The sequence below is a fragment of the Numida meleagris genome, chromosome Z (assembly GCF_002078875.1).
Source record: "Numida meleagris isolate 19003 breed g44 Domestic line chromosome Z, NumMel1.0, whole genome shotgun sequence".
Classification (NCBI taxonomy): Eukaryota; Metazoa; Chordata; class Aves; order Galliformes; family Numididae; genus Numida; species Numida meleagris.
Window position 1 is genome coordinate 37,555,658 of NC_034438.1, and position 24,272 is coordinate 37,579,929.

Consider the following 24,272-nt stretch of genomic DNA (forward strand, 5'->3'; position numbering starts at 1 on the left):
TTTCAAACAGTCATATAGTCATATGGACTCCATGAACTGATGCACAAAAAAAGCATCTTGGGACCTTGTGTAAAACTGCCCTATTTTTCTTTCTTTTTTAGGACTTAGAGGAGGTCAAATAAAAATATGAGGCAAAGGCCACAAAAAAATAGCAGGAAGGAAAGAATTGTCTCTCTAAGGAATTATTCATCCTTCATGAAAACTGGATCCCCAGGGTTGATGCCGCACAGCTGGGGCAAGGGAGCAGCTGTTCTTTTAATATATTCTCTCCAATTAATAAAAGAATTGCCATTTCTCTTTTGTTGTTGTTATTGTCTTTGTTTTGTTTCTGTGATTAGTTTATTTTTTTTTTCACTTTTAGATAGCATTTTACGCAGGTAAAAATGCCTTAACTTTTGGTTCACTTTCTGACCTTTTGTTGCTAAGTCAGCTTTTTATATACTAGTATAAGTGCTAGCAGCAGCAGCAGCAGCAGGAGTAGTGGTAGGAGTAGTAATAGGCATCGTGCAGGCATCATGAGAGAGTACTGCCGCGTAGAGAGATGTATTTCCATGAATACTTCTCTTCCTGTGTTAACAGGAACCACAGGCTGTGGAAATCATTTCTCTCCTCTTTTTCTGTCCTTTGCTGACTCCCAAAGATTTTTTACATCAGGTTCCTATATTTTTTCCAACACTTCCCAGGCAGGAATCTCTCCATATGTTGACACAGATCTTACAACATATGAGTAGTGTTTCAATGATACCTCAGGTGCACCAAGTCTGTGATGTGCCATTCATATGGATGATTGGTGTATCCAAGGTACAATGGACATGTTCTGGCTGTCTGAATTCATAGATTCCTCTTCTTTTTTTTTTTTAACCTTTCTTTTCTTTCTGTATATATGTGGCTTTACTCAGTGGTGGATGATGTGGTGGACATTTTGCCATTTCTGTGAAAGCCTCTTTTCATATTTGCTTAGTGGAGATGGCTGGACATGTACAATGACCTGAGGGAGGTTTTAGTTAACATCTCTGTGTTTGCCTTGAAGGAGTTTCTCCTATTCTCTCCTCTTGGGAACAAGATAGGACTAGAGTCAGGCATCTCAGTGGAGCGACAGCTTGTGACCCATGTGGAACAAAGAAGCACACCATTTCTGTGCCTCTACAGGTTCCAGAACTTGCAGTGGGGACAGAAAGTCTGCCATCTGCAAAGATAGAATGGGGAGAAGTTTCCCACTCCTAAAAGCTGTCATCAACCTGGCAGCCTATGGAATATGAACATATAGGGCTTTCCTGAATTAACTTGTGTTTGAGCCAGCACATGGGTTACAGAAGAAACCAGTACTAACTTCAAGAAGTGCCTGTGATGGATAGGTAAAGGAGTTGTCTTGAATACAAATTTAAAGCATTATGAGTCATTCTATTTTTAGAAAGAGTAGTGATGTAATCACAAACAAAGAATAAGAGTTATGAGTGTCATATTTTTCACTGAAAAAAAGCCATAAATATAGCCTTGTAAATTTTTCTTGTCTGACTATAGTTAATCCTATGAATACAAGAAACTCTTTTATATTGATTTCTTGTTCTCCTTCATTGCATAAACAGGCATAAAATAATGTATGCTTGCGATTCTTCATATTGGTCTCTAATTGTACTTTTGTTTGTTAACTTGAGGAATCAGTAAAGCTTAAGAACCAATTTCATTGCTGAAGTAAATGAACTAAGCCCTCTAAAGTTGCACTAGCAGTAAATTGGTATTAAATATTTCATAAGGTACACTCTTTGAATATTTCTGTTGATACAGAGACAGATTTAGAAAAACAAGTAACAAGTCAGTAAGACATGACTTCAGAAGACAGTTACTATTTAATGAAAGAAAAATATTGTGTTTGGGATGAAACAGAACTTATATTATCTGCCTGCTTCTGCTAGATCTTTAAAATATTGTGTGCAGCTGTAGTGAGAGATCATTTAAAGTTGAAGCAAAAAAGAAAATCATATTCTTATTTCTTCACTATTAATGTTTACTATTCTTATCCTATTATTTGACTCATATTATGTTTTAAATACTGAAATGGTCTATCTTCTCTTATCTCTTGCTGGGGACTATTATGCGAGAGCTTTCCCGAGATCAGAAGCATATATATCACTAAACTAGATCCAAGACCTGCCACCTCAAATTGTCTCATTTGGTTATCATTTTTTGTTTCTCTGTACTCCCTCATATGTTGATGAGATCTTGTCAGAGAAGTCCTGGTAACTCCAAAACTCTAGGAAACTAATACTGGGTTCCTCATGAAGACTTATAGAGGGTCATTTCTGAGAAACTATGTCACAGTATTAGATACTTATTTCTACTCTGTTTTTATACACTAACAGGCTTGGCAAAAGAGTGAATAGAATTTTGTAGTCATTGTTCTTTTACTTTAAGTTCTGAAATTCTAAAAGGTTTTGGCCATTAATATGATTTTTGATTTCTCACTTTCCCATTCAATTTTGCTACTGATCCCTAGCTGATCACCAAGCATACCAAAATTAATGCAGCAAACAGCAAACATTAAAATAATTGTAAAGACTATAAGCTAGTTTTTAGAGAGAATTTCACAATATAGTTAAGGGATTCCAGACGTATGTCTAACACTGAAAGCACCATGCAAAACAGAAAACATTTCTAATGTTGTGTCTGCTTGCTAGTTGCAGAGTCAGGCTTCCGAATTGTCTGTCCAAAGATGCCTTATTCTTTTGTCTTTTTTCACTCATATTAATTGAATTTCAAGTATGAGAAAGGTTCCGTATCTGACATTTTCCTTACTATAGCCCTTTTCTGTGTGTCCTTCAACCATCTTTCCACCTTGTAGACTGTTTCTATTAAATACTAAGTGTGGTGTCATTAAAATTTTCCACTTAGAGAGTCCAGAGAAAAACACCATAATCTGAGTGCCTTTTAAAAATCTCAGTCAAATTGCTAATAGTAGCTGAGTGAGAGGTTGTTTATTCATTTTGATGGTAACCTCTAGGCAATAGATGAAACCAGTGTATGTTGAAATGATGGTAGCTTACTGCAGCTGTCTAGTCGTGATACCAATGGGAAATTTCTGAATTACTTGATGTGCTAGAACTGGGGAGGAGTTCCATAAACTCTTTTATTCCATAATTCTGTGTTCCAAATATAGTGCATACTATTCTTTTTAAAATTGAAAAACAATGGTTCAAAGATTGGCCTAGTAGAAATCTTGCAAATCCACAGCTTTTGTACATTAACATGACAGGGTATGTTTTTAATTCTAAAAAGAAAGGACTGGAAAAATACATTGAAAATTTGCCCATTGATGTAAAACCCTATCACTGTGACACACATAATTATTGTGACACTGTTTTGTTTTTTTCATTTGGCTAACACTAAAAACTGAAACTCTGCTTCCAAATTCATTTGAAAACATTTCTCTGCTGAGCAGCTGATAATGTAATTTGGATTAGTTGTAAAGAAGCAGCACATGGTTAAAGAAAAATAACAGAATGGAACCCAGCAGTGGAAAATTCCTTATAAGAAATGTTTTTGAAGGTAAGAGGAATTTAAAGTGACAGGGAAGAATGCAGGTGAAACCAAGTAATAGATGTCATGTTGTATGCTATTGAATATGGAACGGTGACGTACAGTGTATTATATAGTATTTGAAGAGTAATCTGTTGCTAGTATTTAAAACATTTCTGATAAAAGCCAAATCTTTGAGAGAAATGTGCCTAATCAGATTCATCCTAATCGTATAGTATAGTTAATCGTATAGTTTGTAGTTAAAATTTAGGAAGCTGAGATCAGATGTTGAATGAAACAAAACTGGAATTTAATTGGTAAAAGATAGTATTGGAAGAGAAGAATAGAAACAGAGAGAAGGGCACAGATAAAAAGGAAGTGAGGAGTCAGAGAATAGTAAGGAATAGATGCTATTTTTAATAAGACTTGCGGATAAGTAATATATCATAACTGTAAGGACTGAACCCATCACCTGCTATTGAACTACTCCTGTTTGGATGCATCTTCACTGCCTTTGCACTCTCTATCCATGTGTTATATATTCTGTGATCCAAAATTGTAAGTGGGATGCCGTTACCCCTGCTTTACCCCTGCAGTTTCTTTTATGCAGAAAAATTTTGTTTATACTAGGTTAGTGTCCGGGCTTGGAGCAGAGTGCGGTAATCTTAATATCAATTTGATCTGGCACCTCTCTTGCGTGAACTAACAGAGCACGTGGTAAAGCAACCTTGTATTTGACTACATGAGTGTAGGAAAACAGCTGATTAATTAGTCCGTTTTTACCACCATCACAAGAGCAGCAGTTCAGGTGAGTAAGTGAGGGCAACTGTCAGCATCATTAAGGGAAGAAGGGGTCATCTTCTGAAGGAGAGCCAGAGGGCTTGAAAGGCATTAAAAACACTTTGCTCAGCCTGCATGGTTTGACTAGGTGGGAACCAAACCAACCCCCCATGAAGAGAGGACAAGACAGGCAGCAAAGCAGCCAGAGGATTGCGCGGCATTTCAGAGAAGGGGATGACAGAGCAGGGTAATGGCCCAGTTAATTCAGCTGGAGGTCAGGCCTGGAATTCCTGATTGCATGTTACCACTCTTGTGGGTTTACCCTGTGCTGTCACGTGTTTTCACTTTTTGTCTCCTTGTCTTCACACCAGTAAAATGTGAACAATGATACTCATTGCTTTTGTAGGCATTTTCCAATGCTTATTTCAATAGCACTTATGAAAAACACAGAAGCCCTGGAAACTTCACATACTTTTAATGCTGCTGTTTGTGTATTAGAAAGTCTGATGCGTACAGTCATTACATTCACTGTACAGATGGCAAGTTTAGACTGTAGTTAATTTCATAAATACAGCAGTGTGAACATTTCCAAGCAATACACAGATTAAAATCTTTAAGCCAGTTCCGTAGGTTCCTTGGAACAGGGACCTGAGAGCCTTCAAGAGGAAAGGCGGGCGGGCTGGCAGGTGAATAATTGCAGGCACAAGAGAAAGACATCAAGAGAGACTGTATGCTATGTATCATAGTACCTAATAACGTAGGTTTGCTTTAGTAACAGCAAATGGCCACTTTCAAATCCACTGGTTTGTGTCTGAAAGTGCAGGAGGGTTGGTGAATGGGAGATAAAGGAGAAGGATGAGGAGGATGTGATAGCAACCTGATGTCTGTTTGCACCTTAGCCTTCAGGCACTCGTGCTCTGTAGGAAAGAATTGGGCCAAGTCAAGGTGAAGTGCATCGCTTTGAATGTTTTCATACTGCTTGCAACTTGAGGAGTGGCAGACATTAGATGAGATGAGGGTGCAGGGCCATGTAGCAGGAAGTGAGTGCCAAGCACACTCATGCAGACACTTGCTACAATGCAAGTTCCAAGATCAGTCTGTTTTCATTTGTTTCTCCTTCATCCTACCATTTGCTTTTCTCCTCTTACCTGCCTGAATCTCTGGCTGACCCTAGAGGGGTTGGAGGAACGCAGTTTCAGTGAGGGGCTGTTGAACCTGTGTCTCAGGGGACAGGTCTGCCTGTGGGCTGGCACTGCCCCTGCAGCAGGCAGATGCCCGTGGGTTGTATCTTACTGTCATGACAAGCCACATGAACAGGATGCATTCGTGTTGAGGAAAAGGCTGTTAGTTTTAATTACAGTAAACTTTCTTTGTGTACTATACCAGACTTAGTGCACTGAAAGCTGTATCCCAGGCTGTTCTCCATCATACTATCTGCAATTCTTCAGACACTTTCAGCTGCAAGTTTTTCAGAGTGTTTGATTACAGGTTCTTAACTGCTGCTCATCTCCTGCTGATACTGCACAAAACCTGCCAAAAGCCTTCTTTTGTAGATAGAGTTGAATCTGGATTATTTTCCAGACATTCTGTCAAGAAATTATACAGCACATAAGCTCCAGAAAGCAGGTTTTGTTTCCATGGCCATTTCTATACAGGCTTTTGTCTCCTTTTATCCGCATATGGTTTGTTTCTCTGAAAAAAATTCAAATAATTCAAACGTCCATTTCAAATGAGCATGCTTAACAGATGAGAATAATTGCTTTATTTTACACACAGATCACCTGTGGCTAGGTGGTTCCTTTTGCTATTGCTTAACATGAAGAATAGTCTGAAAGAAAAATAAACAGGCTTAACAATGTTCATAAAATTTGGCATTTATTTTCTAATTATTTGTTTCTTTCTAAATAAAGGTGTTGATCTTGTAGAGTTGTTATTCAAACCATATGCTTGAGCTAATATAAATGGTAATATTAATGTAAGTGGGATAATATCTCAATCTCACACTGCTCACTAATCTGCAGCAACCAACATTTTTATCTCTTCTTCTCTCCCCAGCACTGCAGTGATAACACTCACCATTGCCAATCAGATATGAATATAGTAGGTGCTTGGAAGAGAGGTTACACTGGAAAGAATGTTGTGGTGACCATCTTGGATGACGGCATCGAAAGAAACCATCCAGACTTGATGCAAAATTATGTGAGTGTCTGCAGTTTGATTCGCTGCTTTATTATTAACCTGCAGTGAATTTGGTTAAATTCCTAGAAAGGCGGAGGGAGGGAGGAAGAAAGGAAAAAGTCTCATAAGAGAGTTTTCTCAAATGATAACACCAATGGGAGGAAAAAAAAAATGAATTTTGGTAATTTGTATTATTTTAGTTTAAAAGTATATTGAGTCTGAACATCTTTAGTATCTGAATGCACCTTGTAGCTTAGTCCTACATTTCTGAAGGATTGGAGTTAATAATCAGATGATTTTTTTCTCTTTTCTATAATTATTTTACCAAATATCTTCACACTCTCAGAACTTAGTAATGAAATACACTGCTTTCCAGTTACAGTCGGCAGCTGAAGTCCATTCTTGACTAATTCATTTAACTAGCAAGACAGTAGCTCTTTCAAAGGCCATAATGTTAGGCAAATCCTTCCATGTATTTATTTTTAAAGCTATTTATCTTACTACTAGAAATAATATTAAAGGAAAAGGATATGACTCACTCAATTAAAAACAGGTGTAGAATATTTTGGAGTCTTTATAGTAAATCCCTCTAAATTTCAATGAGCCTCCTCCCAATTTGCTGTAGAAGATCTGTGTGCTTTTATTTTTTTTTTGCCATGTCATATATTTCATGTCACTTCAGAAGGTTTCTGTTTGGTTGTGGTTCATCATATTTAATGACTGTTTTAATATACGTTGGAAGGATTGCATAATGTTAGGAGAAGCTGCTTCTCCAGTGGGTGACTTCTTTTGTTAACATCAGAGTTTAAAGCTGCTCAGTGTGTCAGAGCCATGCTTTGCTGGACTTATTTTTCCTGAGCTTCAGAAATAGGCATTACCTGAAAGCACTTGACCTTAGAAACCTTACTATTTCTCTCAAAAGACGAGTATGAACAGTACGTTCACACAAAATAAGAAAAAAAAAAGTAGTTGGGTTAAGTATAACTGTTGAAGATGACAATTGCAAAGCAAGAAAGGTGGTAAGGCACTGGCACAGGCTGTGCAGAGAAGCTATGGATGTCCTATCCTTGGAGATGTTCAAGGCCAGGTTGGATGGGGCCCTGATCTGGTGTGTGGCAGCCCTGTGCGTGGCAGGGCATTGGAACAAGATGATCTTTAAGGTTCCTTCCAACCCAAGTCTTTTTTTCCAGGTAGCATACCATCTTGACAAACCATTCAAGAGATAAATGTGACAATAACATCTTTAACAACTCATCAAGATCTACAATCATTTCTATAGTTTAAATCCATTTATTTTAAATTAGCTGTACTTACATCTGTATCCTTCCTTATGCTGCATGTGGAACTCAGATCTGAAATACTTGGGGGGACTGCATAAACAAAAGTGACAGCCTTTTGCCCTATTTGTCAGTATATGGTTGATCCTAATGCATTTCACATCTTTCCCTTTAATCTCTAAAGTTGTTTAAACAAACCAAACGTAACCTTATCTCTTCACAGAATGACCTAGATTGTATCGTGTGTCACTTCATCCCAGTACTGTCCTTCCACTGAATTTAAAGCAGCTATTTATTCCCCTCCCGTCTCCTCTCTCCTTTTCCTCTTGCCAAGAAGGAATTCCCCTAAAGCAGTACACGTTGCTTTTTTGATGACAAATGCCTTCTATATGTCAGATTATTGCTGGTGTGACTGCAAACAGAAATATTTGAGGTGGATGTGGTAACTGGTTTTTAAAAACGAAGAGATGAAAAAAAACTGCTTGCCAAGTCAACACACTGCATGCTACCACATGGATTAATGGGAGCCATACAAACCAGCAGCTATTTACTTTATAAACTATTTTTAGCTGGAAGAATCTTGGTAAAATTTGGAGCAAAAGTGTGCAGATATTGTAGCTGTAATTGAAACAGTCAGTTACACTCGCAGACAAATGGGAAGGCAGTTTGTGCTGCATTTCAAGCTGTATTTTTTATAAAATATCCTTAAGAAACTTACATTGTTCCTTGAAACTATGACTGAAATTTCAGTCATCGTCTTGCAAAGAATCTTTATTGAATCTTGAAATGTTTAGCAAAATCTGAATTTTGAGAATGAACTCTCTTAAGTTCCAAAAGTTTCTTAGAAGGAATATATTCTTTTTGCTTAATGAAACAACAATTTCTTCTCCACAATTAGAATGATGTGTTTTCAGAGCATTCATACTCTTCCCTTTTTCAAAAATAAAATAAAATCTGTAAATGGTGTAATTACTAAATATGTAATCCTTTCCTTTAAAAAAAAAAAAAGGCAATCATCATAGAACCACAGGAATGTTAGTTAACCTAATTACTCTCTTGTAGAAACCTGCTGAAGAATTTATAGGCCACGTAACTCAATGGCTTATTAATGAGAAACTGGTTTTCTTTCTCCTGTTGGCTACAGGATTCGCAGGCCAGTTTTGATGTCAATGGAAATGATTTTGACCCTATGCCTCGATATGATGCCAGCAACGAGAACAAGTAAGGCGCTATGACACTTATGACATTTTCAGTCTTGTTCATCAAGGAAATAATACCAGTTCTGCTCCACAAGCCTATGAAACTTGAATCCTAATAAGGCAGTGTGATTTGCATTTAAATATTTGTGAAACATGTATTTATGTCTCTTCCTTGCACACTGCATGACGCTTGTTCTTTGAATGCATTTAGAGCGATCCAAAAACACACAAAAAAAACTTTGAGAATTCTGCATGTGTGAAATGAACCATTTTCAATCCTTTTGGGACACAGAATATAAAGAGTGTCTCTTAACATTCTTATATTCCATCTCAGTGAGTTATTGGCAGGTTGTTATGTTTGATAACTGCCTTGGCTTCTGAATGTTCCATGAACTTCAGAGACTTTCTGTTTTGAAGAAATATGTATGTTAGTGATGATTTTACTTTCTAATATAATCAGTCTCTTAACCTCATGGAGATTTTACATGTAGAAGTTTGCTAGAAACTATATAAATGCGCTAATAGCAATTCTGGCTAGCAGTAAGATCGGTGTTACATGACAGGCTGAATATATCTGCATCAGTGATGCATTCCTCCTTCAGAACATAGCTTCCTGGTATTTGCCATTCCAACTCTGCTCTTTGGATTGTGAAGGCTAGGAGACAAGCTGGCAGGAACAACTCACCTCAGGTAGCAGGCTTCCTTTCTGACCCAGTGGGTATTTGATGGCAGTTTTTTTACTGTATATCTGGCAGAAAAAAATACCTTTATGTGGAATCACATGTATTAGAGGAATCCTGCTAGCTGTCAACATGCTGCCTAAGCATATCATTTTCTTGAGGTTTTGGGGTTTCTTTGTTGTGGAAAGCAGTTAATACTACTTGCTTGCAGAAGGCAGAATACAAGAGGTATTTGTCCTTTACACAAATCAAATACTTTTGAATTTGTGGGGTTTTGTTGTTATTGTTGTTGTTTTTTCCCTTGCAATCCCACAAACTTTCTTGAGAAGAATGTAGCAGGTGTTAGATAACATACTGTTCTGTTGACTGTGAATCATCAGAAAACTTAGCATTAACTTGACCAGAGGAACTAATCAGAGCAAACTTGGACCATACTTTGATGGGAGAATGCCCTTCTAGTCAATATAGAAGGGAAAATACATAAACATACTAAAGTACAGTACCGTAGTGTTTGTAGCCACCTGTTACATACAGATGGACTAATCTTAGAGTGTCATAGCTACTATCATGAGATGAAATAACCACAAAAACTTCAGGTGATTTCTAATGAATATTTGTTTGCTCAGTCAGCATGATCCTTTCTCGTAGGCTATGAAATACATAAAAATTTAGCTCTTAAAAAAAGCATGTAAATGAATATTCATACGTACATAACTAGAAATCCTGTTTAGCATAAAAAAGTATTATGTTGGTGTTAATTTGAATGATAATACAATTTATTTATTGATGGCTTCAATCAGCATATGTTCTCACTAAGTTCTTATTTGATTCTGTTTGCTTATTGCCAAATACTTTTGTTTAGGAACAAGTACATACAATAACTGTTTCTTCCCCTTTTGCCCCTTAGGCATATCTTTCTCATCCTATTTTCATACAGAATCTCAGTTTACTGAATTGTATCTGTCTCTTTTTCACTAGAAATCTCCTGGAGCAAAAGTACCATGAGAGTATAAATAGATAAATTCAATAACACCCTTTGCTTTGAAATGTGTAAACATGCTGCACGTGCAGGCTAGTTTAAGTTTATACAAGGAAGAAAACATTGATGTGGAACAAATGGTAGAAAGACCCAGTGGCTGTACTGACTCACTTAATGACAAGCCAAGAATTTCAGAAGCAGATGCTTGTAATGAAAATGCTAATACTAAACTGAAGTTTTTAGGAGATATCCTCAAGACAAATGTTCATTGAAACAGAGGAATGAATAAAAAAGGGTCTATCAACTCCTGCTCTTTCCAAATTCTTTCGGTTTTTTTTTGTTTTGTGTTGTTTTGTTTTGTTTTTTACAACTGAAGAATTTCTTGTGTTGTTATTATTTTAGCCTTGGAGGTGACTTGTCATTGGTGTCGAAAGGTTAGAATCAGCAAATGTGCTATGAATTTTTGGTGGCTAACAAAATAAATCTTTGTTTTGGCATATGATAAATCTTAGAACTGCAATCTAGATTTCTGAACACATTAGTCTTTTTCGGATGGAGTAGTAACATACCACCATAAATTGTTTTCAACCCAGAGCCTATAGGCATTGCCAGTCAGCGTGCTACAACAGCGAATTTGTATGACTAACAATTTCAGATGAACCCCAGCTTTGAACTAGATGCCTACATTTTGTACCCATACTGAGCACTGGAAGAGTAAAAGCAGTGACCTCCGCTTCCTATCTCATGTTCTCTCTTTCCTTCTCCCTTTCTCAAGCCATTGTGCAACTTACTAGAGTAAAGAACTAATCAAACTGCAAATGGTGCTACCAGAACAGCAACAACAAATTTCATTTTCAGCCAATTACTTTATTCAGCTCATTCTGAGGTCATAGGAGAGCTTGACAGACACAAATGGGGAGAATGAAGGATGGCTTGAACCTCTCGCTGGAACCAGTTTCACTGAGATAAGGTGACAGCACCCCAAGCACCCATGACTGCTGTCTACAAAACTGAGAGCAATGTTGTCGGCAGTAATCTCCAAAGAATTTTGAGAAAAGCTGTGACAGTCAGCCTGCCTCACAGATGAGCTGCCAGTTTGCATCATATCCTCTGTCCTGCTGCCCTCATTCCCTACAAGCACACTTTGGGGGCTCACCCTGTACGTGATGATGCTCCTGCCCTTGGAGCTGGGGCACGGTGAGGGCACACTCAGAGGCCTCCCAGTTTAAGCGCATTGTCAGGAATTCAACTCTTTTTAGCGCTACAAGGAGTCACATTATGTCCAGCCGTCAGTCACAGTTGAATCTTTCTCTTCAGCCAAAGCCATCGCTTTCTTTCAAAGCATGTCCAGAGAAGAAGACTGCTTTCTATTTTGTTGCTAGTTAGAGAATTTTGTGGGAAATAACACTGGACAGATGCATTTCTTTCTTAAGGCAGGGACATTTGAATTTTCCAGCCTCACATCCCAGATGAAACCACTCGGTGCCCATCCCCTAGGTTCTGAGGTGAGATGTGGTGGGAGGACAGACACTGCACCGTATTGAGCTCCATCAGCATTGTCAGGAGGTATGGATGTCAGTATAGACTCAGCTTTTGCACAAAGAAGCAATGTAGAGCATGCTTTCAGTGTAAGATTACTGGGCTGCCTAACCTCTGCTTAGATGCTCAATATTTCTGATTAGCAGATACACTTAGCCTGGAAAGCAGTACCTAGGTACTTTCAACTCCTTCCCTCAACAAGACTTAAAAGTTGACACAGGCACTGAAGAGCTCAGCTAGGACTCTGTCTGTATTTTTAGATATCTAAAGATACTGTAGATATCTAACAGGAATTCTGATTATCCAGTGTATGTGGTCATTTGGCACTACGCACCTCAAGTTCTGGCTGGAAGGTGAGGTAACCACAACCAGGCAGCATTCTGAAAGCCATACTTTGCCAAGATTTAGCAGTATGCAAGATCAGTTCAGCTGATTCCTGTGTCCTGCTACAGAAACTGGATAACATTACGTAATGGCCATTTGTGTCATCCAGTAAAGGTGGGGAATGTAGAAATGGACTAGTTTTATGAAATGATCTAGTTTACTCTGTTTCATGTTGTAACAACACTTTAAAGGATGGAATGATAAAGAGTAAAAAAGAAGTGCTATAAGAATAAACAGGTGTCTTTGGACAGCTTTGGATGCAGATGTAAAATATCGAAGTCTGTTAGCTTTTCACTTTTAATTAGTGGTGAACACTTTCTGTTGCTGAGGCTTATTAGAGGGGGAAAATGTATAAGTAAAAAAACTAACTGAGGCCTTGTGAAGTGACTGTTTGATAACCAGAGAAGCGCTTTCCGGAATGACTTTCTTTAAGATTTAAGTTAAGTCTTTCTATTAGCTTAGGAGAATAGGAGTCTAGACAGAAACATTAGATTAGTCTTTCAAGGCTTGTAGTCAAAATCAGGGTGGGATGATAGTTTCTTTAACTACTATGGTATGTAGGAGTCCTTTCAGAAGTTTACTTTGGTTTCTACAAATTGGCAGCAAATCACAAAGCTTGTAAATAGTACAGGCCTATACGAGAACTTCCTTTTGCTCCAAGGGTAGAGACAGCAGTCAGCTGTGGATGAAGTTGTTACTGCTATGCAAAGCATCTTGTTTTGATTTACTGCTGAGTACTGCTGCTTAATTCTTTTTCTGTTATTCCACGATTACCTGTAACAATTGTGCTTTGCTAATCACAGGTACTTGAACAGAAAGCAGACTTAAATTTACTCTGCTTGTTGTATGGCTACAGAAATTTAAAAAATAACATGTATTAATGTGCTTTGTTATTTTCGCCAAACAAGAATGTGTTTTCCGTGAGAAATTTCTCATGATGGTATTTCAGAGCTTAGATCTGATTCTGCAGGCAGGTTTTTTTTGTTTTTTTTTTAAAAAAGGACTTTTAAAAAACAATCTTAAATAGTACCAGTTGATTTTGATGCTGTTTTTATTAAACTGGGGTAAGAAAAATTAAAAGTAAGCCATCATTCCTGTTTTGTATATACCAGCTGACTCTTTTGAATGCGTCTTCAACATTTTTCAGTAATGCATCCCTTTACATAAATAACTCATTTAATAATCTTCTCAATTATCTTTTAATGAGACTTTTGGGAGACAATAATTTTTGCTTTTCAAAAGCCATAAGAAATGCAGCTACTCCTTAATTTACTCATCTCTAAACTCTGCAGGATCTGGACAGCCTTATGTCTTATCACACAGTAACGAAAAAGTTAACGAATTGATGAGTTTCAGTCCTGCTTGATTCAGCATATTGGCATTATTTTTCAGTGGCAGACCAATACATCCATTCCAATTCATTGTTATTTTCTTTTGCCAGTCACATCAATGAATGTCGTTGCAGAATAAAATGCCACAGGCTTAATTTTTTTTCCAACAGTGGCAAGCTGCTAGTTTGTACCAGCTGCTTATGTCGGAGTCCTCTGGTATGTCCTAAGCCACTTAATCAGAATGGACATTAAATGTTTGACAGGGAGATCACCTTATGTTGTCTCCTCAATGGTCAATAAACTAGAAGTAAAAAGCTTCATGGACTGCTGCGACACTATTCGGAACAGGTGTCTGAGGAACTGAGCACAGTCAAACACAGGGAGCATAAAATCTGTCACTGCTGCCTAGAAAGATTATCTCAAAAAGGTTCCATTATAGCATTGCTATAGAGTTGCTTACAAGTGGAGATACCTGTCTATATAGTTTATATATTTCACAGAATCATGGAATTGATCAGATTGCTCAGAGCCCTGTCCAGCCTGACCTTGAATATGTCCAGGGATGGGGCATCCACCACATCTCTGGGCAACCTGTTCCAGTGCCTCTTCACCCTTATTGTAAAACACTTCTTCTTTGTATCCAATCTAAATCTGCATTCCCTCTTTTGGTTTGAAACCATTTCCCCATCTCCTATCAAAATAGACCTTGTGATAAAGTCTGTCCCCTTCTTTCTTATAGCCCACCATTAGGTACTGAAAGGCCACTACCAGGTCTCTCTGAAGCCTTGTCTTCTCCAGACTGAACAGCCCCAGCTCTCTCAGCCTGTCCTCACAGCAGAGGAGTCCCATCCCTCGGATCCTTTTTGTGGCCCTCCTCTGGACACACTCCAACAGGTCTGTGTCTCTTCTGCACTGAGGACTTCACATCTGGACACAGTACTCCTGGTGAGTCCTCACCAGCGCAGACTAGATGGGCAGATTTACCTGCCTAGACCTACTGGCCACTTTTTATGCAGCCCAGGATACAGTTGTCTTTCTGAGCTGTGAGGGCACATTGCTGGCTTGATTGCCAATATGCAGCTGTTGCTACTGTTCTGCCATTGACTGTGTCACATGTTGAAGACGAAATTTGAGGGAAGATGAGCTGTACTGAGAAGCACTGCTGCACCATCTAGTGCTGTATTGTTCGTGTGAAAAAAACAAGGTTGCTGTCAGATGGCTAGTCACAAAAACAGAAAAAAAGACTTCAGTGAAGTTTTAAACTACTCACTTTTTTTCCACTTGTGCCTGCTCAAGGTTTTCCAGCAGCACTGAACTGCAGATCACAAGGTTCTTATCTACAGAGAGGGCCTTGGTAAGCTGATGCTTAAGCTGTGGAGAGATGCTGTGGAGATAACTTGGAGCAAGGTATCAACTTTTAAGATGGAATATTTTTCAGAGGGAATCTATATTCTTGGTTTCTGATCTTGATGTGTAATGTAATTCTTCTTGACTTTCTCCAGCATCTAGAGGCTGAAAAGCTGGAGGACTTAGTAATGATGTAATCTTGCAGTGTCTTCTATCCAGTGCCAGCAAATCATCTCTTGTAACAGATAAATGTTCCCTAACAAGGAGGTGATTTAGAGCGGAGAATTAACTTACTGATATATGTAGTTCAGACCAATAGATTGTGTGCTTACAATGAGTGTGGTAGGGAACAACAAGAATCATTGAGTCCAACTCGTGGCTCCCTACAGGACCATCCAAAATTCAAACGACAAGTCTGAGAACATTGTCCAAAGGCTTCTTGAGCTCCAGAAGGTTTGGTGCCATGGCCACTCAGGTTCCAGGGCCCAACTATCCTCTTCGTGAAAAGCCTTCTCCTAAGCCCCATCCTGACCCTCCATTGATTCAGCTCCATGCTGTTTCCTCAGGTGCTGTTGTTAATGGAGAGAAAAAGTCAGTGCCTGCCCCTCTGTATGCAGGATTTTAGTAAAGATTAACAGGAAACTGTAGATTTTAGATTCTTTTTTCTATGAATTGGTGAAGTATTCACTTCTGAAAACCAAGTTCTAAACTATGGGTGTCCAGCCTTTTGGCTTCCCTGGGCCACACTGAATGAAGAGAAATTGTCCTGGGCCAATGCTTTGGTTATTGCTGAGTGACGGGTGCGTGCCTGGGGCCAAGCCAGGCCACTCGGTGGGGAAGAGCCACCACCATGATGATGTGAGGCAGGGATGGGGGTAATTACTAGCTGTCTAGGACCACATGCAGCCTGCGGGCATCAGGTTGGACATGTCTGATCTAAACCAAACAATGAAATAACACAGAGGCTGATGGTATAGAAGTTACAGTCAGAGACTGCAATCCTGCTTTATCATATTTTGGTTCTATTCTGAATTTAAACTTGCTGCCCTTATGACCAATATCTTATTGTACTGCAGTTTTAGCAGATATGAATAGTGAAGTAGGGTTCAAGCTGTGTCAGCTTATAGTGAGATCTGCCACATTTTACAAGGAGCGGTGCTTGTGATTCATCAGCTAGCCTCAAAGTTCATTATGATCTAATCACCCAACCAAGAGCCTAGGGGCATGGTGCAGTGTGGAGATCATGAGATATTACATTTGTGTTGCTTGCCAGATGCTGTTGCTAATGGTCAAAGTATAGTAATTGTAAGAATTAGGAAGATAAACATTGTCTTAAAGCTCAGCTTTCAGAACTGTGCTTTGCTGAAGTAGCCTTACTTTACAGATTGGTTTGGAGCCTATTTTTCTTCCTTCCTATTACAACTGTTGTTCTGAGTCCCTGTACGCTGTTGTTCAGTGAACATGCCTGTCCTTTACATGGTAGCAGCTCAGAGGTAATCCTCATGCATCTGTTGTTTCATTCAGACAAGAACTGAGATACTAGATGTATGTTTGTAACCTTTCTGGAGGACAAAAATTGCATTCCTTGAAAGAAAAATGTTTTAAGAACCTGGGACATGAATCATCAGCACTTAGTGCACTTAATTATGTTTTCATTTTAATCTAAAACAGGTTTTTAACCTAAGGAAGGAGGTAACATCCGCATTAAATCAGGACAGAATGCAAGGAAAGTGTTGACATTCTTGTGCTTTCCTGCTCCAATATAAAACATGTTAATCAAGGGTTTTGAGAAGCAGTAAGGTAGACCTCGGAATCACTAGCAGCTGAGGACTTTTAGCTGGAATAGAGGGGAAGCAGCCTTTATCAGGCTGACCCATTCACACAAAACAAGCATCTTCATCATTGATCTCTATGGTTGGTCACTTGTAAGAACATTTCATTCTGACTAAATGAAAAAATCATTATACTACAGTATTGATTCAGTAGCCTTTTTATCCGGGTTCCAACTTCAAAAGTAGAAATTTTCCTAATATAGGTTTGTCAACCTGCCAAAAATTTCCTTTTTTAGTAAACTTCTTTAATCTACTCATTATATTATCATACTGCATTACATAATCCCTCGTGAAGTGCTCAAATGATTTGAGTTACAATTTTCTGAAAGCCAAGGGGAAGACATTACTTGGAGTAATCACTGAAACTGAGTCAAACAGAGTGAAAAACAAGGTTCAGTTGGAATTCCAGTTGCTCACAGAAGAAAACTGTAGTCCTTTTTCTTTACCTTGTATGAGTTGTTGAGTGATTTTTTCACTATGTAACTGGTGTTTGAGGAGCTGTGCTTTTCCTTTTCCAAATTTATAAGGCTCTCACAATCTCAAATGTTCAACCACAGCACTACAGGAAAGACATTTTCCTGTTTCTAATTATTGAAGTACCAGACAATGAGCTCACAAGTAAAATGACATTCTGAAACATTATGCAATTGCTTCTAGTTCTTTTATGTAAATAATTGATAACAGTGAGTCAGATCTTCCCTTTCATTTCAAAATCAACAATAGGAAGGATATAAGCTTTCATAGTTTCTGTATTTTTGATGTTCACTTTTTTGAATTTTATGAAAAGTTAGAAATGGAAGTGGGTTTTTTTGGTGGTTTGGTTGTTTTGTTTTGTTTTTTTCAAAATCTCTTTTTCCTGGAGTTGGTATTTCCTATAAGTATGAATCTTTACGTTGAGGTTTTCAACTTAGGAGGAGAGAATCTAATGCTACTGTATGGAAGTTTTTATTTGCTACAATGGTGAACTAGTTTCAGGTTCCATACATTTATACATAAAGGTCTACGTCCAAGCAGAATTTGAGAGCAAAACCACATTTCTCTATGTTATCCCCTTTTCACTTTGTAGGTATTAGAGAAAGTAGATGTGTTTTGCTTGCGGTAGTTGGTTTTGCCAGCTGAGTTCACGGTACTCAACTCAGTCAGATGCAGTGCAAAATGTGGTTCGTTGATACTTCTCAGCCAGCATGTACAAACACAAAGTATAGGATTGATTCCCCCTTTAATTCTTGTGGCAATAAAGGCAAACCTCTAATTACAAGTTTGATAAAGCAATTGTGAATCCAGTGTCAAAAGCCTTTTAACTCAAGCTTTTTTTCTAAAAACCATGTTTTTAACAGACGAGCTCTGCAAAGTTATGCTGTAAGCAAATGTTTTAATGGATTTAATGGATGTTTTTCTAAGACATTTTCAGGATAAAACTTTCAGATATACCTTTTTTTGCAAATGAAAAAATATGCATCTGTGTAGATCTATTGCTCTAGGCAGGTTTTTTTTATTTCAAGTTTTGTTTTACATTAGTGTGATTTTATAATTTATCTTAAAGATACACAGTCAAATTACTTCATTTGACACTTGAGGCAAAGTGAGATATCTCTCTTGAAGGCAAGTTACTGTTCTTTTTCGTGAAGGAAAGCAATCAAAGTAGAGAATTTCAGATGAAGTAAAGAAATGAGTATCCATCATAAATGTAGATTGTGCTGCTGGCTTCTGTACTACAGAAGTTTTACCTGCTTTGAAAAGGAATTGTTTTGCTACAGAGTCCTAAAAAAAAAAAATCATCAAATTTTTGATTTTAGCAAACTGATGTAGGGGCTGTGACCTATTTATTTCTCAAACATGTGGGATAGCAAGTCTGATGAATGAAGCCAAAGAGTACCCAACAGTAGATAATAATAAGACGCATCTTACTTCTTCCTCCAGCACAGACTTACTTCCCTGCACTGGTCTTCTTAACACTCCATAAACATCAAATGAACTGCTGTTAACTTGTTTCCTACCCTAGTGTGTGAGAGTTAGCCATCTGACACTAACTCCTGTTCACCAGAGAGCATAAGAAAACTTTGCTCATGCTCGAACAGTAAGAAAGAAACAAACAAAAGCTAACAAAAGAAGAAAAAAAAAAAAAAAACCGCACACAAAAACACCTCACACTGATTTGAACTTATTTCAACAGTTACCTCACTGATCTTTGATATGGAGATAGCCCTGAAGTTTGGAAATGGTTGTCTTTTAGTGCACAACATAAAATCAAAGAATCACAGAATCCTAGAATGGCTTGGGTTGGAAGGGTCCTCTGAGATCACCTAGTTCCAACCCCCCTGCCATAGGTAGGGTTGCCAGCTACTAAATCAGGCACTAGATCAGGCTGCCCAGGGCCCCATTCAACCTGGCCTTCAACACCTCCAGGGATGGAGCATCCACAACTTCTCTGCGCAGCCTGTGCCAGCACCTCACCACTCTCAGTGAAGAATTTCCCCCTGACGTCTAATTTAAATCTACCCATTTCCCCTTGCCCTATCACTGTCTATCCATGTAAAAAGTTGATTTCCCTCCTGTTTATAAGCTTCCTTTAATTACTGTGAAGCCACAGAGAGGTTCTCTTCTCCAGAACAAGCCTAGCTCCCTCAACCTGTTTTTGTAGGAGAGACGCTCCATCTCTGATAATCTTTGTGGCCCTTCTCTGGACCCATTCCAAAAGCACCACATCCTTCTTGTGCTGAGGGCCCCAGTGTGTTGGCGACCTAAAGGCCCCTGGCTGAAGAATGATCCTGGGATGGAACAAAGTATTCTGACAGTTTTAAGGGAACTGATATTTGTGGCTGTAGACGCAAATATCTTGTTTTCCAGAGAAAGCTGACCTTGGTAGTTTATCTTGTTTTGCAAAGACTTCTTTTGCAAGCAGGTGTTCCACTTGGGCTCTGTGTCATGCATTGGCCAAGCAGGTACAGCGTGCAAGTGGAAAAAACCCTGCAGACCCTGGGGAGAATAAAAGCAGGAGAGAGGCTGTGGTGGTAGAGACAGGAAAAGTGCATTTTGAAGCAGGGGATGCCCTGCTGGCACTGCCTCCACCACTGGCATGTTCCTTCTCTCTCCTTTTTTGGCGATTTGCCATCTCTCAAGGGTCGGTAAGAGTGCACTTGCTCAGGGAGTTTCTGCTTCCTGCCTACAGGGATTATCTAAAGTGGATGCCTGTGTGTGTATGAGTCTGTGTATGTTGACTAAAACTCATAACCCTCTGTGCTGCTCTGCATGGCTTGCTTGCCCCTGCTCCTGAGACATCCTGTCTCTCAAATCCAAATGTACCCTGAAACACCCAGGCCTGGACACAGCACTCCAGATGGGGCCTCAAGAGGGCAGAGGAGAGGGGGACAGTCACCTCCCTCACTCCGCTAGGCAGGACCCAATTGACCTTCTGGGCTGCAAGTGCACACTGTTAGTTCATTTAAAATTTTTCATCAACCCAGATCCCAAGTCCTTCTTGGAAGGGCTGCTATCAAGGAGTTATTTTTCTCCCAGTCTGTATGTACGTCTGGGATTGCCTTGACACAAGTGCAACACTTTGCACTTGGCCTTGATGAACCTCACTGGGCTTGCGTGGGCCCACCTTTTGAGCTTGTTCAGATGCCAGTTGATCCCAGATCAACTGCACCGCTCAGCTTGGTGTCATCCACAAACTCACTGCGGGTGCACTCAATCTCCTTGTCTATGTCATTGATAAAGATGTGAAAGAATACTGGTCCCAAGATGGACCTCTGGGGGGCACCACATGTCACCAGCCTCCACCTGATCATAGAGCCATTGACCATATGCCTCTGACCGTGACCACAATCCTCTGGCTGTGACCATAATCCTCTGGCTAAAGAATTGGTTGGAACCACTGAATAGTCCACCTATTAAATCCAAATTTCTCCAATTTAGAGATAAGGATGTGGTGTGGGATCATGTCAAAGGCCTTGCACAAGTCCAGGTGGATAACATCAGCTGCCCTTTCTTTGTCCACCAATGCCATCACTCCATTATAGAAGGCCACCACCAGACTGGTCAGGCACAATCTGCCCTTGGCAAAGCTGTCCTGGCTGCCTCGGATCACCTCCTTGTCTTGCATGTGCCTTAGCAGGTCTTCTAGGACAATCTGCTCCATGATCGTCCCAGGTACAGAGGTGAGGCTCACTGGTCTATAGTTCCCTGGGTCTTCCTTTCTCCCTTTCTTGAAAATGGGAGTGATGTTTCCCTCTTTCCAGTCACTGGGAACTTTACCTGACAGCCATGTATTTTCAAATATGATGGAGAGGAGCTCAGCAACCACATCAGCCAGTTCCTTCAGTGCCCTGGCATGCATGTCATCGGGCCCCATAGACTTGTAGACATTCAGGCTCATTGGGCAGGCTCAGACTTGCACTTATCTTACAGTGGGAGGGATTTTGCTTCTCTAGCACTCACCTAGAGGTTCAGGGATGTGAAGTTTAGGGATGAGGGATGTGAGAGACATAAGAAACCTGGCTGCCAGTGAAGACTGAGAAAAATAACTTATTTAGTATCTTAGCCTTCTCTATGCCTGTTTTAGCCTGTTTTCCCTTCTTGTTTATCCTAAGGGGTGCGCTCTCTTTGGCCTTTCTCTTCTGACCAATGTACCTCTAGAATCCCTTTTTGTTATTTTTCATATTCCTCACCAAATGCAGTTCCATCTGCACCCTGATTTTCTGGATTGCATCTCTGCATGTCTGGACAGCATTCCACTATTCTTCCCAGGCCACATGTCCCTGTCTCCCCTGCTTGTACATGGCCTTCTTATCTCTCAGTTTGACCAGCAGGTCCTTGCCCAGCCTGGTTTCCTGTCTCCTCTGCTCGTTTCATGTGTTGGGGGACAAAGAGCACTTGAGCTCTCAGAAAGGCACCCTTAAAGGCTAGCTACTTCTACTCTGCTCTGAATGGTATTTAGGATTAAGCACTGTGCATATCTCATTGAAATTGTAGTCAGAATTCAAAACAGGTAGGAAATATTTTTCTAAGCTGGAACTTGGTGAAGATTCAGAGTTATAAAATATTCCTTTTGTCATACTGTAGCCACACTGCAAAAGCAGTCATACACTACTACAGGTGGAGTATGGCCTGCCTGCACATCACTGTATTATATTCCTCTGTGAAAACACAACCCCAGAATCTTTACAACTGTCAATATCTTCCTTGTATGAAGCAACAAATATCCCTCTTCCACCAGAAGTGTTGTCCCAGACTGTTTTTGTTCGGTCCAATGGACCGCTTTTTCTGCGAAGCACACCTAAACATGAAACTCCAGGTCTCCTTTGTTGTATCTATAGGATGTGTTTTATTTCTGCTTATACGTGCTTTCAGTAGAAAGCTTGCAGTTGCTACAGATTTTTAGAAGCTTGTATTTTTTTCCATTTCTTTTCATTTGTCATTGCACAGAAATGATTGGGCTTACTGTGGAAGATTTTAGGTAAAAGGAGATATATCAAGCACTCAACATATATACAGCTGCTATGTATCTGTGTCAGTCTGGATCACAGAATCATAGAATCACTGAATGTTTTGGGTTGGAAGGAATCCTAAAGTTCACTTAGTTCCAACCCCCTTGCCATGGAGATGATTGCCATCCACTGGATTAGTTTGCCCACAGTCCCATCCGATGTGGCCTTGAACACCTCCAGGGATGGGATATCCACAGCTTCTCCGGGCAACGTGTTCTAGTGCCTCACCACCCCTGAGTAAAAGATTTCTTTCTAATATCTAACCTAAACATAGCCTCTTTCAGTTTAAAGTAATTATCCCTTGTCCTATGACTACACTCCCTGAAAAGAGTTCATTTCCAGCTTTCCTGTAGACTCTCTTTAGGTACTGGAAGGCTGCAATTTGAATCTTCCGTTCTCCAGGCTGAATAACCCTATCTCTATCAGCATGTCTTCATAGAAGAGGTGCTCAGCCCTCTGAACATCTATGTGGTCCTGAACTCACCCGAACATGTCTGTGTCCTTACGCTGGGGACCTCATAGCTGAATACAATACTCCAGATGAGATCTCAGGAGGATGAAAACCATGAATTAGATTAAACTGTGGCTGATACAATGGCTGATTACAGTGGGATCGAGTGCACTCTCAGCAAGGCTGCAGATGACACCAAGCTGAGTGGTGCAGTTGACACACTTGGAAGGAAGGGATTCCATCCAGAGGGACCTGAACAGACTTGAGAGGTAGGCCCATGCCAAACTCATGAAGTTCAGTAAGGTTCTGCATCAGGATCAGGACAATCCCAAGCACAGATATAGACTGGGCAGAGAATGGCTTGAGAGCAGCCCTGAGGAGAAGGATTTGGGAGTGTCAGCTGACGAAAGATTCAACATGAGCCGGCAATGTGCGCTTGCAGCACAGGAGGCCACCCGTATCCTGGGTTGCATCAAGCGAAGTGTGACTAGCAGGTCGAGGGAGGTGATTCTGCCCCTCTACTCTCCTCTCGTGAGACCCTGTCTGTAGTACTGCATCCAGTTCTGGGGCCTCCAACACAGGAAGGACATGGAATTGTTGGAGCAGGTCCAATGGAGGGCTACAAAGATGATCAGAGGGCTGGAGCACCTCCCCTATGGGGACAAGCTGAGAGAGCTGGGGCAGATCAGCCTGGAGAAGAGAAGGCTCTAAGAGGGACCTTATAGCGGCCTTCCAGTACCTGAAGGGGGCCTGCAGAAAAGCTGGGGAGGAACTTTTTATAAGGGTATGTAGTGACAGGATGAGGGGAAATGGGTTTAAACCAGAAAAAGGTAGATTTAGGCTAGATATGAGGAAGAAATTCTTTACTCTGAGAGTGGTTAGACACTGGAACAGGTTGCCCAGAGAGGTTGTGCATGCCCCCTCCCTGGAAACATTCACAGCCAGGCTGGATGGGGCTTTGAGCAACCTGGTTTAGAGAAAGGTATCTCTGGCTATGGCGGGGGTTTGGAACTAGATGATCTTAAGGGTCCCTTCCAACCCAAATCATTCTATGATTCTATGATAACATACCATCATACAAAATCTTGTGAAGCAGAAAATATGGAACAGAAGATAAAATATCTAAGTGCATAATGTATGTGTAACACAAAAGCCTCACAGCCACAAATATAAGGTGTTAAAGAATATAGGCATTAGTGTTACTTTGTTTTTGCCATGGCAGTCTAGGAACGTGGGCAGTCCTGAAAAAGTGTTTGCTAGGTTTCATTTATGTCTTATTTTTCCTAGTTACAT

General features: G+C 39.9%; 1 protein-coding gene across 3 annotated transcripts in view; it reads left to right on the forward strand.

The window, feature by feature from the left end:
* The window catches only part of PCSK5 (proprotein convertase subtilisin/kexin type 5), a 261,474-nt gene that overhangs the window by 66,938 nt on the left and 170,264 nt on the right, over positions 1–24,272 (forward strand). For all 3 annotated transcript variants that reach the window (XM_021380737.1, XM_021380739.1, XM_021380738.1), the window contains 2 exons: positions 6,349–6,492; positions 8,893–8,969. In XM_021380737.1, coding sequence (XP_021236412.1) covers positions 6,349–6,492; positions 8,893–8,969 — 221 coding nt within the window. The remainder of the gene's footprint in view (positions 1–6,348; positions 6,493–8,892; positions 8,970–24,272) is intronic.